Source organism: Engystomops pustulosus, chromosome 5, assembly GCF_040894005.1.
Source record: "Engystomops pustulosus chromosome 5, aEngPut4.maternal, whole genome shotgun sequence".
NCBI lineage: Eukaryota > Metazoa > Chordata > Amphibia > Anura > Leptodactylidae > Engystomops > Engystomops pustulosus.
Genome location: NC_092415.1, coordinates 192,364,003 through 192,381,665, shown reverse-complemented (window position 1 = coordinate 192,381,665; position 17,663 = coordinate 192,364,003). Strand labels below are relative to the sequence as shown.

The window sequence follows — 17,663 nt, the reverse complement described above, 5'->3', positions numbered from 1 at the left end:
TGAGTGAGTTGTGATTGAAGATCAGGCCTGCTGTGTTTTTTTTTAGCTATTTCAGTATCAAAAAAAAAACAAAAAAAAAAAAAAATATATATATATATATATATATATATATAATTTTATTTTTTTAATATTTTTTTTTATTATTTTTTTATTTATTTTTTTTAATTCCCCCTAAATTATTCACCAGTAATTGGAACAGTGATTAACTCCAGTCTTTGAACTTAATGTAGAGGGTAGAAGTAAAAGAGCTGTGTGCAGGTTTTTATCACCAGGTCTTTCTAGCACCAGGAACCTACAATAAAAGAGCACAAGGTTATAAGGTGCAACACACAAAAACTGTATATTATTTAGCAAGATAGATAGAAAGGAGATCGATAGATAGATAGATAGATAGATAGATAGATAGATAGATGATAGATAGATAGATAGATAGATAGATAGATAGACCATCACCCAACCTGTGTCCCATAATTTTAAACTTGGCAAGGCTAATTTGTATCTGTTCCTGCCAATAAAGCTTCTTTGATTTGATTTGATAGATACAAGATAGATAATAGATAGAAGAATTGATAATAGATATGAGATGGATATAAGTGATAGATTATAGGTAATAAAGTTAGATAGAGAGATAGATAGATAGATAGATGCATGGATGGATGGATGGATGGATGGATGGATGGATCGATCGGTGGATAAATGGATAGATAGATAGATAGATAGATAGATAGATAGATAGATAGATAGATAGATAGAATGATAGATAGTACAAACAGTCATATGGAACAATAGCAGGGCCCTCATAGATATGAGATGGATAGATATATAGATGATTGATAAAGAGAAAGATGATAGATAATAGATAAATAGGTGGTAGATAGATAGATAATTGGTAGATGGCTCCCTGATGTCATAGGGACACGCGCACATGCGCCCTTTGTATTTCTGAATGCCGAGGGAGATAATAATACTGTCACCAAGTAACTAGAGGTAAATAATGGGGTTATTACACATGGCCATTTACTGATATTTGTGATATACTAATGGATGTTGTTCACTGTGTTATAGTTATGGATGTATTGTTATGTAATCTTTTTTAAAAATGCACCTGATATGATCACATGACTTATGATGTTGTCCATATATATGGAGTGTTGGATTTATCACATTGCTTGAAAAAGGAGCCTGAATAGGGTCTGAAACGTTGCACTTGGGCTAATAAAGCTCCAATCTGTTTGTTCATATGAATTTTGGAGTGCAGTCTCTTTTCTTTTTGGATTAGATAGATTGATAGATAGATATGAGATGGATAAATAGATAGATGTATAGACGGAGGCTGCGGTACTTTTTCTACGTTTGAAAAAAATGCATGGATAACAGATCCCTACCAAACCATTCCATACCATTCCATAACGCATAATAATAATAATAATCTTTATATAGCACCAAATTCTGCAGCACTTTACAAATCACAACATAAAATTTATATTGATGTCAATGGGATTTTTAACTGATACATTAAACCTCTGTTAAACTCCCATTCGTCACATTTTTAACGGAGGGAAGGAACGGTAGTGTGAATTTATATATATATGCAGTCACTGAGTTACATACAAGATAGGGTCCGGGTAGATTTGTTCTTAAGTTTAATTTGTATGTAAGTCGAAACTGTATATTTAATAATTGTAGATCCAGACAAAAAAAATTTGGCCCCAGTGAAAATTGGAGTTTAAACATTATTTGCTGTAATAGAACCAAGGATTATCAATAAAGCTTCATTACAGACATCTTACAGCTGATTATTGCAATCTGGGACTATAGTAAAGCATCCAGAAAGCTTCACCAGAGGTCAGAGGGGTCTGTCTGTAAGTCGGATGTCCTTAAGTAGGGGACCGCCTGTATGTATGTATATATATATATATATATATATATATATATACCCCATTTTCCTTTGGTCTTACCCTTCCCAATTCCGTCTGTCCCCTTGACTTATGTCCTAGTTAATATCAAGTCTGAGAAAGAGAACTAGTATTCTAGAATATTCACCAATATTCAGTTAGCCTCAAAAAGTTATCGCCTGATTTCTTCACTCTTCTTCTGCTCTCCATGGCTAACACTGTACAAATCTACATTACTAGTGACTTATATCCTATATTAACTTAACTCTTAATATGTTTCTTTGTTTCAGATATCTCTCTGCCTAGCACCAATTAGTTCTCACTCGGTGTAGAATCCTGAAAAGTAATGCTCATAGTAGCACCTTGTTCCTGTCTATGTTCTATTTTTCTACTTGATGCTATTTGTTGTACATTTTCTGAATAAAACTTTCATAGGAAAACATATATATATATATATATATATATATATATATATATATATATATATACAGTATATGCACAAAATATGTAAACATAAAATCATCAGTAGTTTCATTGTATTCATGTAGTGATGTACATGTTATCCCCCCTATGTCCATGTCCCCTCCTCTGTCATCAAGTTCACAAAAAGAATTTCAAGCACACAGGCCTGATGACACCCCACAGAGGAAAATAAACATCATGTTGGGATCTATTTACTGAGGTTTCCCCGAATGCTTGCAGCGAAAATCCTGGAGTAAACACAAAAGGACATTATCTTCAATCTCCACATGTAAATGGACTGGAGATCTTATTTTACAGATAATGGGAATTTAGATTTTGTCCAATCCTAACACTGAAAAAATGCTTAGTAAGTGGGGAGAGAGGTATAGAATAGATAAATGGATACATAGATACATGGAAGAAGGATAGATAGATAGATAGATAGATAGATAGATAGATAGATAGATAGATTAGATAGATAGGAGATAGATAGATAGATAGATAGATAGATAGATATGTAATGATGTAATGGTCTATGAGCTTCCCATGTAGTTTCCTATATGTGTCTTTTGTATGATACTATGCTGCTACCCCAACAATTCCTGTATTCTGCTACACAGAAAAGGGAAGAGGAGGAATCAACCAAAAAATACAAGTATCCCAGAAATCCAGACTAATGGATGGTAAAGGGGCCTCTGCTGCCTCCAGCATCTCCTCCTGTGAAACAAAGACTGTGCACAGTATGAAATGATTTCTGAAATAATATGGGGCTGCCTCTCCTCACCCCTGGATCATGACAAGAGGGAGAACAGGAGAGCAAACATGGGACTGAGGGTAGATTTGGAAGAACAAGGACATGGAATATCGATAGTAAGACTGATGTGAGGACGAGACAAAACGTATAGACCGAGGTAGATAGATAGTATTTATATATTTTTGTATCTTTAGTTATTTAAATATATATATATATATATATATATATATATATATATATATATATATATATATCATTTCATTTTCTGCATAATATCCATGCCTTGAATATTTGGAAGCCCCAGTCTGGAGTGGGATAGATTGATAGATAAATAGATAGATAGATAGATAGATAGATAGATAGATAGATATAAATAGATATGCAATAGATAGATATACAATAGACAGATAGCTATAGGACAGATGGTCATGCGATGGATAGATAGAAAGATAGATAGATAAATAAATAAACATGCAATAATTGCTTTCTGTGATATGGGCAGTATATTCGGTCTTGTACATGGTCTGTACAGTTTTGTGCTATGTCCTTACAGTTCTCATTATTACATATCATGTTTTGTCCTGACTCCGGGCTCCAGCACACACATATCACAGACATCAGATATCATCTAAAAACAGCTCATAGCCCCATCCATGCTCAGATATTGGGGGATCCTTTGGGGGATGAATCAGGGGTGCAGCATTCAGCCCAATCACAACAGCATAAAAAAAAAAAAAACAGTCCAAGCTGTAGGACAGTGATGGCTAACCTATGGCACGGGTGCCAGAGGTGGCACTCAGAGCCCTTTCTGTGGGCACTCAGGCCATCACCAGAGAAGACTCCAGGTATCTTCCTGCAGTCCCAGACAGCCCAGGATTTGCTGTGCACAGAGCTATTTTAAAGTGACAACGCTACCTGGGACTATTTTCTGCTTTATTGGTGTCCTCAGGGTGCTGGTTTCAATGAAAACTGTGACAGAGAAGGGAATATAAATCACAAATTAAATTTCTGTGTTGGCACTTTGCGATAAATAAGCGGGTCTTGGTTGTAGTTTGGGCACTCGGCCTCTAAAAGGTTTGCCATCACTGCTGTAGGAGATCAGCCTGGGGGTGAGTTGCTTGTACCCCTGCCCCCTCTATGTACAAATGTTGTCCTGCAAACCTGTGAAACATCCCACACTACACCCACAGGCAGATGTAGCAGTGCTGAAGCTGATTATTTGCCCGTAGTCCTATGGAAATACAAACACCATCAATTCAAAACAACACTCTCAGCTCTGCTACATCTGACATATCTCAGCTCTATATCCATAAATATCTGTTTTCCCCCGATCTATAATACCAGTAGACCGTAATGAGCAGCAGGATGGCACCTTAGGAGGTAATCTTCCTTATCTCCTTCTAGATATATAATTGTTTCACATTTTATACTTACATACACTTAATACACATATATAGACATTAAAGTAAATCTCCCGATCCCATCTATCTATCCCCGAATGTAGAATTTTGTGGGAGGCTAAAATCTCCCCTAATCTTATCCAATGTGATTGATACATTGTATCAATATTGACAGTTTAAAAGATACAAAGAGTAAACAGAACGTTCTATGCGCGGCGCGGAGGAGCTGACACAATGCAGACCCTCACCCGCTTTTTAGCCTCATTTTTGCGAGCGAAATCAACCTCGATATTAAAGCCATCATTGAAATTATCATGATCCCCCCATCATTATAAAACGCAGGAGCAATTATCAGTGATGACTGAAGAGTCAGATTATGGTCGGCGCAAACAAATCGCTCGTTATTCAAAGCGATCTTTTTCCTATTCGCACAGTTCAAACCTAATCTCAGGACACGGCCCCATGTGATGTGATCTCAGTGCTGCAGATATCTCTATAGATGTAGATAGATACCAATTGTAAATTGCGCCAGAATTTATGACAAATCTCCTGTCTGCGGCAGATTATGCACAAGTACTGACCTGCCTGAATTCCAGCTCTAATTTATATCGGTGATTTTCAGGATTTGCATTAGGAACAACACATGGCTCTGGGGAAAAGCACACTCCCTGATCCCTGATACACAATCCCTTCTCATTATTTTTGCATTTACATTCCACCTCAGTAAAAAAAAAACAAAAAAAAAAAACAGGGAAGTATCAGTTAATTACAGCAAATTGTTCACATAAAATTGTACATTTTCTTAGGTTAAATTGTATGTCAGGACACGTGTCATAGATATGGATTTGTTCATGTAACAGCATATAGATATTTCTAGATATTTCCCAGCTGTTTATCTAAGGGAATAGGAGAACACAGCAAGAGATAAGATTTTAATGTATGTTATTGTTATGATATTTTATATGATTATTATATAGGTGGACACCCACATCTGTATGGGAGGGTCAAAGTCTTTGTGTGTGATGTCAGCTATAGAAAACATAACAATAATGATGTTGTAGGTAAACAATCCTGTAAAAAAGTGTCTGAACAGATTGTAGGATATAATAAAATTCTAAACATGGATTATAAGGACCCATGAACATTGATCATTTCAAAATACATATTGTAATAAAAAATAACCTAATAAACATAATACATAAAAGTGGGGAAAGAACAGATAAAATAATAAAGCAAAAAAATTAATAAATTAAAATGTAAAAAAAAATGTAATTAATCATTTGTAATAAAAATAATGACTAAATAAAATGTTAAAAATAAAAATATACAAATAATTAATAATAGAAGGTGGTGCATGTAAAAGACAAATAGAAACTGCTAAAAAAAAAGCTTACATAATAAAAATAATTAAAAAAATAATAATGTAATAATAAAATAAAAAAATACAATAAAATAATAAATTGTAACATAAATAATGAATAAATAAAAATGGTAAAAAATAAAATCATGCAAATAATTAATAGTAGGAAGAGGTGCATGTCTTCCTTGATATTCTGGTAAGTTTGGGGTAAATGTGATGTTTAATTAACCTGTTAGTGACCGGCATCATCGGGTCACAAAATCTATCAGATATCAGTGATAAATAGGAAGATAAACACATATTCTATACATACGAGGCTCCTGTTCATGCAAATTTTTGGCAGAAAAAAAATATTTCTCTTATTTTTATTACTATTGTTTTTGCAGAAATGATGGAAGTTTAGGGTTATACAACCCCCACAAAATCCATAACACAACACCCTGTGCCATCTAATTTGAGGCTGATTTGATACCAGGCCTCAAGCATTGGATTTGTTTTGTTAACAGTGAAAGGAAAATGGTTTATTTTTAAAGCATTTCTTGCTGGGAAAACTCCCCAACAATGTTTGAAAACTGCTAAGGAAATCAGTGGATATTAGAAAACAATTATGGGTGACCCTAAGTAAGGTGAGGGATGAGGCCTTCCCCAAATAAACCAAGCGGGAAATCTTAGGGGAAAATCACATTCTGCCTGATGGAAACATCCTGTTTTAAGGGAAGTCAGGGCCCACATGAGTCCATGCAGTGGTCTGCAAGTGCAAACCAGGAGTTAACCCTTCCTCTTCCAGACCGGACATCTACAGGGCTTCTTAGGGGGTTAATTATCTAGAGGGGGGTTAATAATTGAATTTCTAGTGTTGATCATTGTGCTAGTGCATTGTGCTTTTTGGAGCACAAATAAAAGCACAGAACTGGAATTTGGATGGATAAAGAAGTGGGGGGAGGCAGGCTGCACAATAGACTGTTAATAGTTAACACAAATTCTTAAAAAGCTTGTACCTTGAACTTACTAATCAGGCTTCTCTGTGGGTTTTAGGACTGGGTTGTTAGGATATATTGTTGCAAAATATATATAAGCGCTGTAATTCTGAATATATGAAATGCATACATATGAGATAAATATTTATGCCTGTATAAGAGATAGATTGATAGATAGATAGATAGATAGATAGATAGATAGATAGATGGATAGATAGACAGATGGCCGATGCATAGACTATAGATAAATAGAAGATAGATAGATAGATAGATAGATAGATAGATAGATAGATAATATATCCATAAAAGATAGATATATAGATGATAGATACATAGAAGATAGATATGAGATACATAGATTGATAGATGACAAACACATACAGTAGATGAGATAGATAGATATGAGATAGATAGATAGATAGATAGATAGATAGATATGAGATAGATAGATAGATATGAGATAGATAGATAGATAGATAGATAGATAGATAGATAGGAGATAGATAGATGATAATTGATAGATAGATAGATAGATAGATAGATAGATAGATAGATAGATAGATATAATAGATAGATAGATAGATAGATAGATAGATAGGAGATAGATAGATAGATAGATAGATAGATAGATAGATATGAGATAGATAGATATGAGATAGATAGATATGAGATAGATAGATAGATATAAGATAGATAGACATATATGTATAGAAATAGATAGATCATATATTTTTTTATATTTTTTTATTTATTTATTTATTTAAATAATTGTTTAACTCATTACGCTTTATATCCATCCCTAAAATCTTTGGAAGCCCCAGGCTGGAGTGGCCTGGCAATACATTTTAATCTAGATAGATCCATAATTTTATTAATTACATTTGTAATATATTAATGTATCAATTTAACGTTTTCTGAATTATATCCCTAAAATCTTTTGGAAGCCCCAATCTGGAGTGACCTGGAGATACCTGCTGACTCTGGGTAAATTCCTCATATCTAATTAAGACTCTCTCCTTTGTTATGATGTAGTGGGAGTGATAATGTTGTGTTTTCACTACTTTATTATGTTCATAATTACACAAAGTTGCCAAGTCCCTGCAGAGTTTTTTTTTTATTATTATAAATATATTTTACTAGCTGTGGTGTATGTAAACATACCACTGGCTGTGGGTGTTTGGCTTTTAATGATGTGCTTGCATTTTTTATTACACTGGATGGTTTGGACTGATGAAGGTAATATCTGAGATGATCTTGACAGACAGGCTTTGTTGCTGAATTCATCCTCGGCGCACAATCACCCAACCTTTTCATTCACCATTGCTCTTGTCCATAGCCCAATTAAGTGATTAACATCCACTGCAATGAGGCCCTATCCTTCTGTCCAGCACTGGGCCTGTCTGTTTTGTTAAGCTTCCCCTGGACACCTTGTGATTATGTATATTTTTTAAATTATTTTATATTATTTATATTTATTTTTTTTATTTTTTAACAAAGTAAGAAAAAATATTCACATCTAATTAGATATATTTAATAAATAAAATTATTATTATTATATCATGATTTCTTATCTGCCAAACCTGAGTAACACCATATTCCCCCTTTCCTTTGTTGTGTTACTGGGCCAATCCACCACTGACTTGTGGTTCATCCATAATGGAACTTCTGTGTTTTGACACGGGGCATTTTAATTTCCAGAAGGGTGAATCCCCCTCATAAAAGTCAGGCAGGGGTCACTAGTTCACACATATGTAATCTCATTTTTTTAAGCATTTACAGAGTGGTCATTTAATGGCCTTTGAGTACAGCAGGGTCCACGTTGGCCTATAAACTCATTCACGCCCAACAATGGGGATTTTCTCAACAATTAACAAGGAACAACATAATAAAGCTATTTAGAAAGGCATCCCTATTTACTGGAAATTAGGTCCCTTTTAAGGCACCAGTGCCTAATTTCACACACTTTACAACCTCTCCCTGAATCTACATAAACAAACTTTTGGTGAACTGTCTGTCCTGCTCAAGTGTTACCACCAAATGCAACCCTGAGTGCTCTGGTTTTCACTTTAATTTATTATTGTTGTAGTTTTTTCTTTTTTCTTTTTATTTTTAATTACAATGTGGACAATGTGTCTAATGGCTCCTATCATATTAAAATTTGTTGTTAACTTTTTGCATATGCAATTTTTTTTTTTTTTAATCTTAAAGCCCAATTTAAAAAAAGTATCATAGATTGTAAGCTCTTGGGATCAGGGCCCACATTCCTATCTGACTATGCAATTTCTCTGCAATGTCTTATTTTGCATATGTCCTCGCGATCTTTACAGGCTGCAGAATAAGTTGGCGCAGTATAAAGAATTTTATTACTATTATTATTATTATTACATTAATTGGATCTTATTAATTCAAATGATAATATAACACACTGATTTTCATTTCAAATGTGTCTTGTTGGGATCCTGAACCCAAAATGGACTGTAAAGCCCAATACCACAACCCATTTTTTTATGCATTAGTTGTCAATTCAATCCAGATCTATTGTCCCAAAAATTAAAATGTACAATAAATAGACCTTTGTGTGTGAACAAGCCTTTAGAAATACTCAGAAATCACTGTGCAAATCATCAATATACCAGAGCTTATTAGTATTATTATATTATTAGTATTATTATTAGTTTTGGAATTGAAAGCCTGATGTGTTTTTATTCACCTCTATTATATTATATTTTATTTTGTACTGTTCCCTTATGGAGAATGTCTGGACCATTATATAAGCCTTTTACCTCTTGTGTCACTCCATTCTTTCTTGTAGATTGCAAGCTCTTGTGAGCAGGGCCCTCACTCCTATAGTTCCATATGAATGTTTTTGCTTTGTCATGTTTTATTTTATTTGTATATGTCCCCTATGATTTGTAAAGTGCTATTGAATATGATGGTGCTATATAAATAAAGATTAGTATTATTATATTATTCAATTATATGTTATTGAGATGCATACAAATGTATGAAATAATCAACAAACACACAAATAATCCATTATATTGTATACATTGATACATTATATGGGATCTAATTCTGTCTTATGGAGTGTACATTGATGCAATTCTCTATACGAGAATGTACACTTCTTTTATTATTGAATCCATAGGTAAATACATTGTAGCAATGTCTACTTCTATATCAGCCATATAGATCAGAGTACAGGCCTAGGCTCCAGAATGTCAATAATAAAGTATGTGAAAGACAGGATATTAGACCTTATCATAGGATATATAGGATAGAACAGGCAGCATTCCAGGCCAGGACTGTGTTGTTTTCCTTTTGTATGACTGGTGGGGAAGGGAAGATGGAGCAGGGGAAGGGATGTTTGCCCTGCAGCGGACACACAGCCTGTCAGTCCCCCCCAACCCTTTATTGTCAAGTTCCATGCAAAACAACTCAGGCCTTTTAAAGCTGGTGCTCGTGAGGCCGCCTGATCCTGAAAAGGAAAAAGAGAGGCCTCGTCTACGCAAATTAATGATATGTGGGATTCAGCATATTCTGGGATCAGATCTCCCAGGATTAAATCCCACTATATCTATATAATAGGCATTTATCAACATCTCTTCATCTCTTTTGCAGCTATTTGTTGACATTCCTAGGAGCTGCCCTTGCAGAATATCCCCGGCCTCTTATGGGTATCCTCTTACATTTCACAATCTGCGTTGTGAGTCATGAAATCCCACCTGTGGCTGGGCAGATATTATGAAAACTACAAGTCCCAGCATGCTCTCTTGTGCTAGAAGTCATTAGATAGTTGGGCACAGCTGGCAGAGGTCATGAAGATATCTATTATAGGTCCTGGTGTTTGTTACTTGTTATAGAATCTTCTAATACTTATTGTTAATTTGTTTAAAAAAAAACTAACAAACAGAAACTCAAATAATCAGCTCCAAATATTCCATGATATTATAGGATATTGGGAACATGTCTCACTATCTAATAAGACAAAGCTACTTTGTACACTATGTATATATCACATTATATGTGATATCTTTGCTATATTATCTTGTGCTAGAAGTCATTAGTTAGTTGGGCACAGCTGGCAGAGGTCATGGAGATATCTATTATAGGGCCTGATGTTTGTTACTTGCTTATTTACTGTATATAGAATGTTCTAATACTTATTGTTACTTTGTTTCAAAAAAAACAAATAGAAACTCAAATAATCAGCTCCAAATATTCCATGTTATAGGATATTGGGAACATGTCTCACTATCTAACAAGACAAAGCTGCTCTGTACACTATGTGTATATCTTATTATACGTGATACCTTTGCTTTATAATCTTGTGCTAGAAGTCATTAGATAGTTGGGCACAGCTGGCAGAGGTCATGGAGATATCTATTATAGGGCCTGATGTTTGTTACTTGTTTATTTACTGGTTATAGAATGTTCTAATACTTATTGTTACTTTGTTTCAAAAAACAAATAGAAACTCAAATAATCAGCTCCAAATATTCCATGTTATAGGATATTGGGAACATCTCTGACTATCTAATAAGACAAAGCTACTTTGTACACTATGTATATATCATATTATATGTGATATCTTTGCTATATTATCTTTTGTTTGTTACTTGTTAAAGAATGTTCTAATACTTATTGTTAATTTGTTACAAAAAATAAATAGTAGCTCAAATAATCAGCTCCAAATATTCCATGATATTATATGATATTGGGAAAACCTCTGACTATCTAATAAGACAAAGCTACTTTTTACCTTATGTATAGATCATATTATATGTGATATATTTGGTTGCCTCTGAGGCCTACCACAGCCTGACAAACACAGTCCAGAGCAGAAAACGTGAATTGCTTACACGAGATCCTGTAATTGATTGCTTACAATTCCTAGTATTCACAGGGCAGTGCCATATTATAAACCAAACCAGTGACTTGTATCCCAATCTCTTAACATGCCACCTGCATTATCTCCCTTTAATCTTATCTGTAAACTCCAAAATGCTGCTCCAGCTGATTGCATTCCCACTTTTTTTTTTACTTGATCACTAAATTTAGTTCTGCTTATCTCCCGCCTGTAAATGATGTTTGCCTGCACAAATATTGGGGGATAACACAAGGCCATTTGCAAAAGAAAACAGAATAATAAGAACAAAATTGAGACTCATAGGCAGGACCTCTATGAGACAATGTGATTTTTACAATTTTTTTTTTTATGGATTATTCTTATTTTTAGGTGGTTTTTTTTTGAGCTGTTGGTATTGAGAAGGAAGTAACTTGTACCCAGTTGGATGAATTATAAAGCTTCAGGATATAGGTTATTACGGAGCACTGTGGTCGAAGACACGTGGTAAGTGTAAGGTGACACCCGTTAATGCCTGCCTAAAATATTCACAGACAAAGGAAGCTAAAAGAACACGAGAGTGAGCAGCCGAACTGCAAAGCAAAGTACACTGCATGTTAGGCCATAGAGGGGGGAATAAAAAAAGTTATCCTGCACATATTGATCTATGGGGCTCTGCAATATAATGACAATACAACCTCTAAATCCAGACACAGCTTCTATTAGAAAATGCATCAACACCACCTTTTATTTATTTAAATTTTTTATTATTATTATTTTTTTCAAATATTTTTATTTTTAATTTTAAGGCCTTGTACATTGACAGAAAATATACAAGCCCCTTGCAAGTGTGTAAAAAAAAAAATGCTAAAATGCATTAAAAAAACACCGCTTCTCGATTTATATTAACTTCTTTTTTTTTTTTTTCTTTAATGCACAATATTTATACCTCCCTTAGGTAAAAGAAAAAAAAAAATTACAAATGTAAAAAATAAAAAAAAATAAAGAAAATGCTCAATAACAACAACTCAGTCGATAAGACTCAATACATTTAAAAATATATATATATATAAAAAAAAAAAGTTCCAGATGTATTGAATTGTGTCCTTTCAAGCAAACGGTGTTTTTTTTTTTCCAGATTTTTTTTTTCTTTTTTTATTTCAACGAAGGTGAAACATGCTCTCAACAGTGCAAATTTCCATTACTTTTGATTTACTGCTGTCAACACAACATTACAACAGGAAGAAAAAAAAAAATTACACCAATGGGTCTCTACAATATTTACTAAACTCAGCTTATAAGTGCAAGTGTCGAGAATTGACTGTGATTGTCATTTGCAGAAATTCTCCAGGTTTTGTATTGACCTTTCAAGTTTTTTTTTTTGTTTTGTTTTTAGCTACAATGAATGCACAGTGGGTTAAAACTAAGTGTGGAAGGGGAGGGGGGCACTACGAAGAAATATACAAAAAAAAAAAATCACAATATCATCACAGCACTCGCTCTGTCACATTTACAATATGACTTATATCTTCATCTGCACAGAATATGTCGGATTCCTTCTAAGTTTTATGAAAATGTCACTCTTCTCTCTCAGCTCATATCACAATATGATTCTACAGGAATGGGGGGGGGCATAGAAAAAGAGAGAGAGACCTTTGGATACAATGGAGATTTCACTACACACTGTTATGATTGTGCACGTAAAAAGACATCATCTTAACAAAAATACAATGACATATTTATTTCACTAGTTGTTGAGGCAGCTTATATTTTCCCAAGGCCTGAGACCAATCTAGGCCCAAGACCAATTCCAGTCCATCAAAACGAGTTAAGTGCAACTGCTCTTGAAAAAAAAAAAAAAAAAAACACAAAACACAAAAAAAAAAACACCCTCACAACCCAAACACGAAGGTAAAATCTGCTGCATCTAATTATTAATGGGTGACCCATATTGTGCAACGAATTACACAGTCATCCTTCAACTTTCCAAGTCTAGTGCAGAAAAAAAAGCAAATGGCTCATAGTCTGGTTACTTTTTATTACACTGAAATGCTTTGAACATTTGTTTTGTAGCAGATTGAATTGAGGTACCGGGTGTTTTCTTATAAAAAAAAAAAGAATTAAAAAATTAAAATCAAAACTTAATAATATATCAAATAAAAAAATAATAATATTAAAATGAAAAAAACAAAAAAATACAACTTCCATTCAAGGCCAGGGTTATAATAAGTCTTCAAGCACTGAGTAGTCTGCGGAATGTAACCAGGTACAAAAGAAAAAAAAAAAAACAATCCATATTGCAAATGAAAATGGCATCCAATTTTTCTTCTCCAGGAGATGTCAGGGCAAGTAAATCCAAATTAATAATAATAATTATTAATAATAATATAATATATTAACAAAAAAAAAAAACACACAGGCTGATACAACCATTCGTTTAGGAAAAGAGAAAAAAAAAAAAAGTAAAAATTACAATTTCCCCAAAATTGTCATGATTGAAATGTCCTGAATTTGTGACTAGGTGGGAGAGGTACTGGAGAACCACCCAATTGCCATTTCCAAATAGGATGGGCCTTGTGGGGTGGGTAAGAATCCTTTGTGCTGTTTAAGGAGTAGGCAGGGACTAAATCTCCGTCTTTGCCAATAATCAATGACGGTGGACTGGGGAAATTTGCCATGAAATTAAAAGGTCTTTTTACGGTAGAAGCTACATTGTTGGCTAACCTTTTGCGTCTATTGGTCACTGTCAAACCATCCAGTGTCCCTTGATAAAATTCACTTTTACCTGGGGGTCTTGGGCTCCTTGCAGATTTCAGATTGGCCTTGCAGGGAGTTGTCTGTAACATAGGTCTTTTTCCTAGCACCAGTGTCCTGTAATTTTTCCTGACCTTAGCACCATATTTGTAATCTCCATCCTCAGGCTTGTTGGGTGTATCTAAAGTGCATGGAGGGTCGTCCTCGCTTGGAGTCCTAGTATCTCCAGAAGTGGTTTGCTGTTTGTCATCAGTGCACACAGAGTCCTGTTTGGCTTCCACTAAAGCCCCCTCACTTTTCTCTTCACTATCAAGCTCATCCTTAGCAACATTGCACTCATAGTTTAGCTTATGCTGGCTATGGTATTCTTCATGACCACTACTGTCCTCAATTTTAATTTTGACATTGTGCAGAAAGGATAGATCAGTGCATGCAGTCGCCTCACTAGTGTTTTCAGGGATATCCACTGGTGACCCTGGGGTTTTGCACAATCTGTCCCCCTTTTCAGTGGCAGCACAATATAAGGGGCTGGGGGCTGTGGAATTCTTTTGGACACATTGTGACAGAGTGGACAGCTTGCTCTCCCTGTTTATCCTTTGTTGTGGTGGGCATGCATTGTTTTTCTTTGGGCTAGGTGAAGAGCCCCCCTCTGTAGCACAGTTAAATGTCAGGTCACTTCTCTTAGCATTACAGGAGAAAGCAGAAAGTGGGAGATGCATCCCAGAGGTTTTATCAAGAAAGGAGCCCCCCAGAGCTGGGGCACAGTACATCCCAGGACTCCTGAAGCCTTGCTGACTCCAATCCTGGCTTTCAGATTTAATCTCACAGTGAGTTGTCTTACCAAAGCTAGGGCTGGGGGACCTGGGGAACTGGCAGAGGAGGTTTGCCTGTGCCATGTGTGCAGGGCTGGAAAAACTAGTTCTCCTGAATCTTATGCTTTCCACAGAGACTTGGCTGGACACAGAGCTGCTGTCTGACTCAGAGGAGCTGTCCTCATCAGAGCTCAGATCACTGGAGTCAGACAGGCTTCCCTCCACCTCCTCCTCTTCCTCCTCATCATCTGAGGACACAGAGTTGCTGCTGCTGGTGGACAAACTGGAACCAAAATCCGAGTCATTGGCAGCAGAGCTGGACTCTGAGTCGCTGCTGTAAGCCTCCTGCAGGGCATCCAGGTGCTGGGCGCAGAAGCCATTGACCAGGTGGATCCTCTCCAGGCACAAGGGGGTTCCTTTGGATCTGTAGGGCTTGGGTAAGAAGAAGAACCTCCTGCTACTGCTGCTGCTGCTGCCGCTGCTGCTGCTGTGGAATGATGAGTTCTTGTCTGCTGAAGACCTTCTCCTTTTGTATCTGTAAGTCACTGAGCTGCCTAGCTTGGGTTGGGCAATGGCTGGTTGGTAGTAGTAGGCAGGGTGCTTGCTGCACAGCACGCCCCTGTAGTAGGGCAGGCTGGAGTGGAAAGCTGCTACACAGTCTCCGGGGATCTGGGGACTTTCATAGTTTCCAGGGCTTTTGCAAGGAGACCTTGCTATCTGTGGGTAGCTGTGACCAGTGTATTTACTTAGAAAGTGAGGTAGATCTGCAGCTGGTAGAAGGTCTGGTGGATCTCCAGGAGCATAGGCTTTCCTCTTGACTGGCTTCCTAGATTCATTCAGCCCCAGCCAAACTTTGTTCTCCTTCCAGAAACTGCAGTAAGGGTCGGGGGATGGGAGCTCTTTTGTTGACAGGGGCCTGCTTATCCTCCTCCTTTTTGTCTTGAGGACCCTTTCAGTCTTGCAGGAGGTGTACAGGGCTTCCACGTCCTCTCTGGAGATCAGAGTGCATTTGGCTGCATGGAAAGCTATAGAGTTGATCGCCTTGAGCTTCCTCAGCTCCTCCAAGTCACAGTGGTGTTTCTTCACTTTTAAGTGATCCATGCGCTTGTGCACTGTGGTCCTTGGGATGTTCTTCAGGAGATCTGTAAAGACCTGAGAAAGGGCGAACATCTGCTTGCCTTTGATGACCAGGTATCCTAGCCTGACTCCATCCACCACTTCAAAGCCAGACTCCAGGTCACCCATTGCTTGTGTCATGGCATGCCCAGCATTGGCAAGGTGAGGTCCTTGGTGGTGGTGGTGGTTGCAGATCCAGAGAGATGGCTGATGCTTGCAGTCTCAAGGCATCCTGCTTCATGAAGAGAAAGCCTTCTTATTGCCCTATAAAGTCTATAGGACTAGTCACATGTACAGGCAGAGACAGATAGGCAGGTCCTAGAGCCATAGAGGGGACTGGCAGCTCTCCATTGTTAGAGGCTGCAGCTCCCAGTACCTGAGTCCTGGTGCAGACCCCGGATACTGGAATGTGCTCTTCCCTCTGCTGCTGCTGCTCTATACTGAGCTCCGGAGACACCTTCATCCATTAATTCCCCTACAGCCGCCGCTGATTGGACACTCCTGACAGGTGATGCAATAAAAATTGATATTCCACCCCTTCCCCCCAAAAAAATCTCCGGCTAATTAGCATACTCTTATCCTGCACCTCCCCTTCTAAAGGAAATAAGGCTGCATTTTACTATATAAATCTTTCCATACAATCAGCCGGCACTCTCTCTCTCTCTCTCTCTCTCTGCTCCCGTAGTCGGGGATTGCTTTTTATATTATTTTTTTTATTTTTTTTTATGGTACAACTAAAATTGTAATATGTAACTATAACTACTATACTCTCTATAAAATATGTGTTATACATCAGGGAATTCATATACATGGCTCCATAGATCGTCCTCATGCTGTTCTGTATAGTCGGATGAGGCATTGTTATAGACATCACTTCACATGTCCATGATATATGGACATAAAGCTGCACTTACATATGATGTATAAAGTACATTATACAGACATCTAAAATAGTGATGCTATCATACTCTATACATGGTACATATAGTGTGGTATATTATATTTCACTACATAGTTGATCATATGCTTTAACATACCTATGTATAAGAATTACTATATATATACAACTAATGTATACAAAGCATATATATATGACTAATTGCTTTTAACATCCACTTAGATATTATTAGAGTACTGTAGATGTATATATATATATGTATATATTTATACTTGTGTGTGTGCTGTGCTATGTATAAGTATATACTTATATGTACTATTATTATAACTAGTTACTATTATACCACACCGCGTTTATATATTATTATAATGGTCACTCATGCTCTATTA

General features: G+C 36.1%; 1 protein-coding gene across 1 annotated transcript; it reads right to left on the bottom strand.

Moving 5' to 3' along the window:
• Window positions 1-205: 205 nt before the first annotated feature.
• SKIDA1 (SKI/DACH domain containing 1) lies at window positions 206-16,828 on the bottom strand. The gene is made up of 2 exons (XM_072154193.1): window positions 14,480-16,828; window positions 206-292 (listed from the first exon to the last, which is right to left on the bottom strand). The coding sequence occupies exons 1-2, from the start codon at window positions 16,515-16,517 to the stop codon at window positions 279-281; spliced, it is 2,052 nt and encodes a 683-aa protein (XP_072010294.1). The 5' UTR covers window positions 16,518-16,828; the 3' UTR covers window positions 206-278.
• Window positions 16,829-17,663: the final 835 nt, after the last annotated feature.